The 12,042-nt window shown below is 36.2% G+C and overlaps 1 protein-coding gene across 3 annotated transcripts in view; it reads left to right on the top strand.

The window, feature by feature from the left end:
• The window catches only part of COG5 (component of oligomeric golgi complex 5), a 368,077-nt gene that overhangs the window by 196,185 nt on the left and 159,850 nt on the right, over positions 1-12,042 (top strand). For all 3 annotated transcript variants that reach the window (XM_017546917.2, XM_037745106.1, XM_017546916.2), the window contains exon 8: positions 10,844-11,009. In XM_017546917.2, coding sequence (XP_017402406.1) covers positions 10,844-11,009 — 166 coding nt within the window. The remainder of the gene's footprint in view (positions 1-10,843; positions 11,010-12,042) is intronic.

Genomic DNA, 12,042 nt, shown 5'->3' with positions numbered 1-12,042 from the left:
TTTTTTTAACAGACGGCACTCACAGTACACACACAGAATAAAACCCATTTGCCAGGTACAGCCCTTTAAGAGACAGAGCTGGGAAAACAAGCAGATTTGGAATCAGAGAGAGCTCATCCCCTAAGGCAGGATTGCTGAACAAAACCTTGCCAAATGGTTACTTGTCACACCCCCCGGGAGGTGAAACAAGATGGAGGCTTGCAGCACAAACCATACAGACGTGCAAAGCACACCAGATTGGCCACAGCCCAAGACTAGCTACACAAACCCTTTTTCACAATTAAAGCTCTGCAGAGTATAAACAGTGACAGTTGGGGGGCCTGGCCTAGTAAAACATCTTCTAGAAGGAAAAAAAAACTTTAAAAGTTAACTTGGTGACTGGGTAGAGAAGGGGAAAGGAAAAAAAATTTTTTTTAAATGCTTGGAGAAGAACGTCTTATTCTTATGCAAGTGGTTCTTCCACCAGGGAGAAAAGTTTAATTACTGTCCCAAGGAGCAGGAGCTGAAGCACTTGGCCAGGGAAGGGGATGCCAGTGGTCCCTAACTGGGAACAAGCCAGCCTGCTGTGTGCGACGCTTGGGCCATGCCTTCCAACCCAGGCACAGAGGGAGGTTCCGCGGGAACTGCTGCTTGCTGACCCATCCAAAAATGGAAGGAAAACGCAATGAAAAGGACCAAGAGTGATGACGGGGTGGGGGCAGGGGTCATGGTTTCCCCCACCCTCACAAGTCCGAGGATGAAAAGACTCAGGAGCAACAGTGGGAGGTTTTGAGTCCCCGTTTCACTCACCTTTTCTGGAGCTTCTGCATTGCGTGCCAAAAATGTTGGAGGACTTTTCCTTAGTTGAGCTAAAAATGGGGTCCTTGTTCGTCCCACGGCCATGAAAATTTAGGCTTGCAGACAGTTTGAAGGGTGAGTAAAGCAGAGTTATTGGGTGAAAAAGGGAAAACATGAACTCTCACAAGGCCAGAGTTGCTGCTAGAGCTCTTCCTGCTTGGATTTTCAAACCTCAGGCTCTGCACAGGAAGAGGAGGGGCCAGGCTCCACCCTGCTGCAAACCTTATGGATTTCCCAAGGTTCCACCTCAGTGGGCAGGCTGGTTGGAGTTTCTTGAAGGACCCCTTCCCACTTGGCTGTCTCAACATCCTTCAACCTTGTGTCCCAAAAGCCCCATCTCTAAATACCAATACCTTACTGGTTAGGGCTTCAACATATGAATTTTAGGGGACACAGACATTCAGTCTATAACAACATTCAAAAGCAAGACAAATTTCATGTTAGGCAATATTTTGAAAGTCTGATTTTTTTTTTAAAACAATGACACAATTTTGATTGTATATACACACAAGCATAAATCTTGCTTATATTGGCTTTTAAAAAATACATAAGATTCATGTTTAATAATTTAAGCATGCATACATTGTTTTACTTTAATTTCTTTGCCCTAAAATTAACTATAAATCATTACTGAGTGTTGTTTTAGGTGGTTAAGTACCTCCTATTTATTTTAGCATTTCAAAAATGTAATCAACAGAAAAGTGCATGCACCATAAAAGTGCGGCTTAATGAATTTTTCACATAGTAAACAAACATGTATAACTCACACTCTGATTTAAAAAACAAAAACAAAAAAACCCAGCTTTTCAGCACCCCCCGCCAAACATTCTACATGCTCTTTCTCATTTTATAAGCTTCCCTCAAGTAATTATTATACCAGAGTTGGAGAGCCACTTAGGTAGATACCTGGATTTGTAGTAGGTGTTTGTGTAGGTCTCTTATCTGTCAGGTGTCCTGTTAGTGGATTTGGGTTCCACCAATATGCTGTCATTCGCAGGCTTTTTTATATCCTGTGTCTCTGCTTGGAGCCATTTTCCCTTTTGCTTCCCACTCTACATCGTCCATACCTTCATACTGCCACTCCTGACACCTTCTTCTAGCTATTTCAGTTGGGCTCATAGCTGAGACTACTTCTCTTAAGAAGTATCACCTCACTTCTCTATCCCTCTTTACCCCCAGGTTTAAGTAATTGCCCTTCCTATGTGTTTTCATTAATCCCTCCATTTCTCTGCTCATTTCTCACAATACATTCTAATTGCTGAGTTACTTGCCTTTATCTCCCATCAGAACATAAATATTGAAAGGTCAGATGATGCATTATTTTTTTTTTTGAGATGGAGTCTCTTACTGTCACCTGTTCTGGAGGGCAGTGGTGCAGTCTCAGCTCACTGCAGCCTCCACCTCCCAGGCTCAAGTGATTCTCCTGTCTCAGTGTCCTGAGTAGCTGGGGCTACAGGTGCCTGCCACCACACCCAGCTAATTTTTGTAATTTTAGTAGAGACAAGATTTTGCCATGTTGGCTAGGATGGTCTTGAACTCCTGACCTCAGGTGATCTGCCTGCCTCAGCCTCCCAAAGTATTGGGATTACAGGTGTCCATCACTTTTCTGTTTTATTATTTATTACTTCAATTTAGTTTGCTTTCTAGACTAGGTTCCTGTGATTTTCCATTTCTAAAGTGTTCACATTTCCAACAAAGTATGCCCCACTGGCACCTTAGATTCATCCACGTGTATAAGTAATTAATTGACAACTATATAATCACAAAATAATTAACATTTTTTTCATATACACAGCATTCCATGTGATAGTCTGTTTACCACTCATCCTTTAAAGTCCAGCAAAGTCATTTAGTCTGTTGGTTCCTTAATGCTGGTTCTCAGGTAGTTGCTGACTATAACAGAGTCAGCTGAAGAGCTTTGAAAAATATAAATAACCAGGCCTTAGTCTGATCCAAATGAATCAAAATTGTATCTGTGTTTTTCTGAAAAAGATCTTCAGCCAGCTTTTGGAATGCCTCCTTTCATCTTGCATCATCATTTTAATGTCTTACAAAATTGAGACACAGGGAAGAGCTGACTTCCTCAGGGCTACCCAAATGGTATCCATTGTGTAACTTTATTTTTATGATAAGTAAAGTAGCATAATAAGAATTCCTTAGGAATTGGAACAAAGTGAATTCTTAACATTCTTAAAAGTTTTAGAATATTAATAAATGATGTTAGAATCAATATTTTTACTTTACTGAATGCCAGATAATGTGAATGTGTTGTCTCAATAGTTTTTGCACTTGTCTCACAAGGAATTTATTAGCAAACCAAATCATAATAATTTGCATGTTTTTCACTTAATTGACACTTCTTGAACACCTGTCTAGGACTTCTGCTGGGTGCTAGGAGTATAGCAGTGAACAAAACAAATGAGGAACCTTCCCACAAAGGTCATAAAATGTGATGAGGAGGCAAACATTAATTATATACATACAGTTTGATGAGTGATAAAGTAATTTGCCCAAAGTTACACAGCTTATCTTTAGGAAAGCTGGGTTTTCATTCCAAGAATAATTTTTAAATCCCATGTTATTTCCACTATAGCGTGATGCTAATGGATCAAAGTAAAGGAACTAATGTTTGGGGGCTCTTCTTCCTATCTTCTGCTAAATCCATTTATAAAGATTATTTTATTTTTTTGATACTTCCATTCTTTCTTTATTGATAGAATGAAGATTATTAGATAATAAAAACACCAAAACATATTGTTTCATTGGAAAGAAACTTCATTCGTAAAATCTTTGTGAAAATTTTTTTTGAATCAGGCTTGAGGTGAAATTTTATCTGCCCCAGACTGCAGGTAAAAGACATGTAGTCAGAGAAACTCATTGGTCCTGCTTCTCCTCTGTAGTCTGGATTCATGAGGGAATAAGGCTAGGGGAAAAAGGAAGTCAATTTTACTGGTAAATCACACTATGAGTTCACTTTGCATTATTATTTTTATCCATATTGTTATTATGTGGAGTTTTCTTATCCAAGCTCTTTCAAAACATAGCACTATTCTCCAGGTATTTAATATCAAGTATTTGCTGGTACCATAGTTTACATAACTAGGTCCCACTTTTTTGGACATAAAATTAATTTCCAAATTTGAATGGTTCTATTAAGTGGTGAAATTAAAAAAAAATGTTGGTTGTCTGTTTATTGGTGTGCAAAGTCTCTGAAGTCAGGGAAAGTTACTCCTCTTTGTGTTCCCTGTTCCTAGCACAATGTTTGGCACGTAGAATCCACTCCGTAAACTTGGTCAATTACTTGTGTCCTTGAATTCTTAGTCTATTGGAGTCAGAATTTTTACTGATAAATCTGATAAACTTTTTCTCTATCAAAGATGCATTTATGTTCATACCATTCTTTCATATTTGCTATATTTAACTTAATATGTTATTGATGCTAATTATGGATGTTTTCATGTACAAATGTTTTATCTTTTTTACTTTTTAATTTCTTTTTTTAATTATACTTTAAGTTCTCAGATACATGTGCAGAATGTGCACATTTGTTACATAGGTATACATGTGCCATGGTGGCTGCTGCACTCATCAACCTGTCACCTGCATTAGGTATTTCTCCTAATGCTATCCCTCCCCTAGTTCCCATGCCCCAACATGCCCCGATGTGTGATGGTCCACTCCCTGTGTCCCCGTGTTCTAATTGTTCAACTCCTATTTATGAGTGAGAAAACACAGTGTTTGGTTTTCTGTTCCTGAGTTAGTTTGCTAAGAATGATGGTTTCCAGATTTTTCCATGTCCCTACAAAGGACACAAACTCATCCTTTTTTATGGCTGCGTAGTATTCCAGTGTGTATATGTGCCACATTTTCTTTATTCAGTCTATCATTGTTAAGGCATTTGGGTTGGTACCAAGTCTTTGCTTTTGTGAACATTGCTGTAGTAAACATACATGTGGCTGTGTTTTTATAGCAGAATGATTTATAATCCTTTGGGTATTTACCCAGTAATGAGATTACTGGGTCAAATGGCTTTCTCATTCTAGATCCTTGAGGAATCGCTACACTGTCTTCCACAATGGTTAAACTAATTTACACTTCCACCAACAGCATAAAAGTGTTCCTATTTCTCCATATCATAAAAGTGTTCCTATTTCTCCATATCTCTAGTGTCTGTTGTTTCCTGATTTTTTAATGATCACCATTCTAACTGGCATGAGATGGTATCTTGTTGGGGTTTTGATTTGCATTTCTCTAATGATCAGTGATGATGAGCTTTTTTCATATGTTTGTTGGCTGAATGAATGTCTTCCTTTGAGAAGTGTCTGTTCATATCCTTTTCCCACTTTTTGGTGGGATTTTTTTTTTCTTGTAAGTTTGTTTAAATTCTTGGTAGATTCTGGGTATTAGCCCTTTGTCAGATGGATGGATTGCAAAAATTTTCTCTCATTCTGTAGGTAGCCTTTTCACTCTGATGGTAGTTTCTTTTGCTGTACAGAAGGTCTTTAGTTTAATTAGATCCCATTTGTCAGTTTTGGCTTTTGTTGCCATTGCTAGTGGTGTTTTCATCATGAAGTCCTTGCCCATGCCTATGTCCTGAAAGGTTGCCTAGGTTTTCTTCTAGGGTTTTTATGGTTTTAGGTCATATGTTTAAGTCTTTAATCCATCTGGAGTTAATTTTTGTATTAGGTATAAGGAAGGGATCCAGTTTGTTTTCTGCATATGGCTAGCCAGTTTTCCCAACACCATTTATTAAATAGGGAATCCTTTCTCCATTGCCTGTTTTTGTCAGGCTTGTCAAAGGTTAAATGGTTGTAGATGTGTGGCATTATTTCTGAGGCCTCTATTCTGTTCCATTGGTCAGTATATCTGTTTGGTACTAGTACCATGCTGTTTTGATTACTGTAGCCTTGTAGTACAGTTTGAAGTCGGGTAGCGTGATGCCTCCAGCTTTGTTCTTTTTCTTAGAATTGTTTTGGTTATATGGGCTCTTTTTTGGTTCCATATGAAATTTAAAATAGTTTTTACTAATTCTGTGAAGAAAGTCTATGGTAGCTTGATGGAGATAGCACTGAATATATAAATTACTTTAAGCAGTATGGCCATTTTCACGGTACATATTCTTCCTATCCTTGAGCATGGAATGCTTTTCCATTTGTTTGTGTCCTCTCTTATTTCCTTGAGCAGTGGTTTATACTTATCCTTGAAGAGGTCCTTCTCATTCCTTTTAAGTTGTATTCCTAGGTATTTTATTCCCTTTGTAGCAGTTTTGAATGGGAGTTCACTCATGATTTGGCTTTCTGCTTGTCTATTATTGGTGTATAGGAATGCTTGTGATTTTTGCACATTGATTTTGTGTCCTGAGACTTTGGTAAAGTTGCTTATCAGCTTAAGGAGATTTTGGGTTAAGACGATGGGGTTTTCTAAATATACAGTCATGTCATCTGCAAACAGAGACAATTTGACTTCCTCTCTTCCTATTTAAATACCCTTTATTTCCTTCTCTTGCCTGATTGCCCTGGCCAGAACATCCAATACTATGTTGAATAGGAGTGGTGAAACAGGGCATCCTTGTCTTGTGCCAGTTTTCAAGGGGCATGCTTCCAGCTTTTGCCCATTCAGTGTGATATTGGCTGTGAGTTTGTTATAAAAAGCTCTTATTAATTTAAGGTGTGTTCTAAATTTTAAATGGTTCGCCAGGTATAAATTGTTCCCTCAATACCTAGTTGATTAAAGTGTTTTTATCATGAAGTGGTGAATTTTACTGAAGTACTTCTCTGCATCTATTGAGATAATCAGGGGGTTTTTGTCATTGGTTCTGTTTATGTGATAGATTATGTTTATTGATTTGCATATGTTGAACCTGTTTTGCATCCCAAGGATAAAGCCAACTTGATCAGGGTGGACAAGCTTTTTGATGTGCTGTTCGATTTGGTTTGCCAGTATTTATTGTGGAGTTTCATACTGATGTTCATCAGGGCAATTACCCTGAAATTTTTTTGTTGTTGTTGGATCTCTGCCAGGATTTGGTATCAGGCTGATGCTGGTCTCATAAAATGAGTTAGGGAGGAGTCCCTCTTTTTCTGTTGTTTGGAATAGTTTCAGAAGGAATGGCAAAGCTCCTCTTTTTACCTCTGGTAGAATTCAGCTGTGAATCCATCTGTTCTGGGCTTTTTTTGGTTGGTAGGCTATTTACCAAGCAAATGGAAAGCAAAAAAAAGCAGTGTTTGGAATCCTAATGTCTGATAAAACAGACGTTAAATCAAGAAAAATCAAAAAAAGACAAAGAAGGACATGACATTTGATGGTAAAGGAGTCAATGCAACGAGAGGTATAAGTATCCTGAATATATATGCACCCACTACATATATATGGAGCACCCAGATTCACAAAGCAAGTTCTTAGAAACCTATAAAGAGACTTAGACCCCCAGATAATGATAGTGGGAGACTTTAATACCCGTTGTCAATATTACACAGATCAGCAAGACAGAAAGTTAACAAGGATATTCAGGACTTGAACTCAGCTCCAGACCAAACAAACCTTATAGACATCTACAAAACACTTTCTGTGTTGATCTCACTGGGGCTGCAGACCGGAGCTGTTTCTGTTTGGCCATCTTGCCAGCCACCAAGAAGAATAACTCTATGAATGAAAGATAGCTTTATGAATGTGGAGTGGGGAACACTTTTCAAACACAATACCAAAAGTGCTAAACCATAGAGAGTAAGATTGATAAAATAGGCTACATTCAAATTAGGAATTTCTCTTCCTTAAAATACTTTATTAAGAATGGGAGAACATATTTCCAGTACATATAATCATCAAAGTGATTGTATCCAAAATATATAAACAACTTTATATGTAAATGACTAAAAACAAGTAGTTAAAAAAATGGGAAAAGATAGGAATAAGTTCTTCACGAAAGAAGATATCTAAATAGATAATTACCATGCAAGAAGTATTAACTTTCTTAGTCATCATCAAGATACAAATTAAAATCAAAATACTCAAAATAATAGCCAAAATTAAAGGGAACGATTATTTGAATTTTTGGCAAATTTTTGGGGCCTCCGCAGTTCTCATATATTGCTGGTGGGAGTGTAAATTGCTGCAGTGGCTTTGTAGAATTGGCAGTATCTAGAAACTCCCAGCACACTAATATCTTATGATTTAGTAGTTCTACTCTCGCCTGCATAAATGCATATGTATATGTGTTCGTTGAAAGAGGTATAATAGAATGTTCATGGCAGCATAAATTAAAATACCTAAAAGTAGAAGTAAGTCAGTTATTTATCAACAGTAGGATGGATAAACTAAGGCAAATTACTGCAATGAAATACTGCACAGCAATAAGAAATGAATCAACTATTGCTGCATGCAACAGCATGGAAGAATTTCACAAATAATATGTTGAGTAAAAGGGACAAGCCACAAGATAATACAAACTGTATAATTCCATTTATGTGAAATTCAAAACCAAATTAATTTTTGGTGTTAGAAGTAATGATAGTGATAATATTTGACAAGGTGAACTTTGGGAAGCTACACAGGTTTCAAAGGTGCCAATAATACTTAGCTTCGTGATACAGGTGACAGTTAATTAAGTGTGTTCACTTTGTGATATTAAAGCTGTGCTTACATAATTAGCATACTATGTGTGTTAAGGAATTTTCAGATAATTATTTTATGATTTTTTAACTAGCATAATCTATGTATTAAGCTATAAATACAAATGGCATTAATTGAAAGAATGATCATGGTAATTGACAAGTTTAAAATTAATCTAGTAAATTGTGTTATAAGTAGTGTTGTAATATATACTTCTTTAATGATAAGCTATATATGTAATATAATATACTATTAAAGTAACACTGACAGATTTGAGAAGTAACCTTTTCAAACATGTTTTGAGAAGTTGGAAGTTAGTAATTTTTGGAGTGGAGAATTATGAAGAGTGGTTTATTTTAGCTAGATGTTTCAAGTGAAAAATTTTAAGTATTTTTAAATTTTATACATAAATCTTGCAATGTACATTCAGCTGATGACACTGAAACTATACTGTATGTGGAGAAGCTTTGCCTTTGAGAATAGTAAAGGCAATAAATATAATTTTAAAGTATATCTGTCTTCAAGTTTTATGAGGTGAAAGTATTCTTTGATGTTGCTCCAGTAGTGCTTTCTTGGATTACACATACACTTAAATAATGACATGAGAAATTTCTTTACAGCTGCCTAATTTGGATTTTGGGTTTCTACTAAAAAGTTTAAAGAAAAAACAGTCTAGGGAGAAAGAAAAAAAGAAAATAACAGTAAAAGCAAGTAATTTTTTTTATGAAGTAGCTTGTTTTTCTTTGTTGGTATGCATTAATAGAGAATGTACAACATATAATAGAATTAAATTCTATTATGACCATAGTAAATTAAGCTTTTTTATTAGAACATTTTAATTTGTAATAATATCCATTTGCTTTTTTTTTCTTATTTTTTTAAAAAACTCAAATGAGCATTGTCATTCACCAGCCATGTTTCCTGTTGTTTTCTTTAAGCTGATTCTACTGTGCCTCTGTGTGTGAGTTTATGTGTATGTCTGCAGCATGTACTATTATTAAAATAACACCAATAGATTTCATAGGTAACCTTCTAAAGTAAACTTAATCCACAAAATAGGTTAATGAAATAATTTGGCATTTTAACCATGTGTCTCTAATAACAGACACTGACTAATGCGTGAAACAGGATTTTGAGTTATTTGGGCCTGAAAGCATATGTCAGTGTCCCAACTTCTAGCTTGATAATTAACTCATTAACTTAGCCACAAATCCAACAACCCATTTGTATCACTCTGCTCCATCATGGCCTACTTGTGGTTTCCCTAGCATACTAAGCATATGGCTATCTCAGCACTTTTGCTAATACCACTGCTTAGATCTGTATTTTCCGGGCCAGGCGCGGTGGCTCACGCCTGTAATCCCAGCACTTTGGGAGGCCGAGGCGGGTGGATCACGAGGTCAAGAGATCGAGACCATCCTGGTCAACACGGTGAAACCCCGTCTCTACTAAAACTACAAAAAATTAGCTGGGCATGGTGGCACATGCCTGTAATCCCAGCTACTCAGGAGGCTGAGGCAGGAGAATTGCCTGAACCCAGGAGGCGGAGGTTGCGGTGAGCCGAGATCGCGCCATTGCAGTCCAGCCTGGGTAACAAGAGCGAAACTCCGTCTCAAAAAAAAAAAAAAAAAAAAAGATCTGTATTTTCCAACATCTTCCTTTGACTCCTTCCCTCAGTACTCAAGTCTTTGTTTAAATACTGCCTCAGACATGCATTGCAACTAATAATCTCTGTATAATAATTCACATCATTCTCTATTCTTATTCCCTACTTAACGTTTTTATAACACTTGTTACTATCTGATAGTCTGTTTTATTTATGTTTTGTACAGTTCTCAATAGATACAAGATCCACGAAGAAACTTAATTGGTTTTGTTTCACTACTGTTTTCCCAGCACTTAGAGCTATGACAGATACACAGTAAGCACTGTATAAATATTTGTAGTTAGAATGAATGAGTGGGTCAGTGAAATATAATGCATAATCTACATGGTTCAGCCCTCAATCAGCGCCACAGAATTTATTTATTGTCTAAACAAATATAGAAATAACAAATATTATTTCTAGCATGGTTCTTTTTATAGGGATTGGTGGTATATTTTAAATAAGCTCGAATATTATACAGCAGACTTCAAAACTTCTTGTTATTTTTTAAAGGAGGACAAAAATGCTAAGGGGGAAAATAATATACATAGTTTTTAACTTTGTCTTTTATGAAATAATTAAAAATAATCTTCATTTCAAATTGTGTTTTGTCTTGTCTTTGATTATTTTAAAATATGATAGTATTTAAATATGGTAGTAGTGCTCAAGTGCCACTTAAAATTGTATATTTATATTGATTTTGTTTGTTTTCCCATTTGTATCTGTTTCCTCCCCACCCCACCTTTTCTAAAGAACCCAACTCAAGTCGGAACAGCTCTTCAGGTTTTCCATAATCTTGGAACTTTGAAGGATACTATTACCAATGTTGTGGATGGATATTGTGCTACTTTAGAAGAAAATATCAACAGTGCATTAGACGTAAAAGTTTTGACTCAGCCTTCCCAGTCAGCTTTGAGAGGTATGGATGTGGTTTTATATTTAGCTTCTTTATTTATTTATAACTGAGAAGTCCTTTGAATAGTGTGTGAACACTCATGTTTCAAAGCAATCTAATGACTCATTTTTTTTTGTAGACAGAAAATGAGAGAAGAAATTATGTTTCAGAATTTATTTATATCTTTTTTGTCTAATCAGTGAGTTGAACTGGCCAATTGGTATATTCAGAACTTCTAGATAAAGATCCATAAACTGTAGCGTCATTTAGTTGAGAGGAAACAGATGCAAAAAAAAAAAAAAAAAGAACATATTTTTCTTCTAAAATCCTTATGTACTTCTTATTGAGACTGAAAATATTTTTTAAGGAATGCCATCTCTACCTTAGCTTTCTGGACTTTGCTTTATGATAATCCTGGTACCCAGGAAAAATAGTGACTAACTGTGGAGATAGAAACTGATGAAATTCTTGGGAACATTACAACTGTAATAATGTCTAAACAAAACTATTAAAGGAAGGTAGAGTCAAGGTAGTGAAGAGTAGGCCTTCATTAGCAGTCTGTAAACCTTTTTCTATGAAGACATACCTGATGATATTTACATACACACACTTCTCCATGAAAGAAGATAAAAAAGACCACAGATTACATCCACCCTCACTTACTTGCTGGCACCCCGTCTCCTCATTTTTCCCTTTATATTTATTCTTCTTTCCAGTTGGTAGAGATGAACTATGCTTTCTCCCAACAAAGACCAAGCACTCTGCAATTGTATTAGATCCCATCACTCCAAGGTATTGCTTCAGCAGATGCCTTCTTTCCATCAGGTTGACAATGTATCTTTCTTTGCATCTGTTTCCCTTCACATACAGTTGTGTTATTGTATCTCCTTTTGCTTAAAACAAGTTAAAGAAATATATCTTGATTTCTTTCTTCAGCTCTATGACCTATATTTTATTTTTCCAATCTTCAGGAAAACTCCCCAAAAAGTTATCTATACTTAATGTTTTTGGTTTTTCTCCTCTCATTTTTTGAAGGCACTCTGATCCATCCCAGGGT

This window comes from Cebus imitator, unplaced genomic scaffold (genome assembly GCF_001604975.1).
Source record: "Cebus imitator isolate Cc_AM_T3 unplaced genomic scaffold, Cebus_imitator-1.0 Scaffold192, whole genome shotgun sequence".
NCBI lineage: Eukaryota > Metazoa > Chordata > Mammalia > Primates > Cebidae > Cebus > Cebus imitator.
The sequence above is the reverse complement of the archived record's forward strand: the minus strand, read 5'-3'. Positions and strand labels throughout refer to the sequence as shown.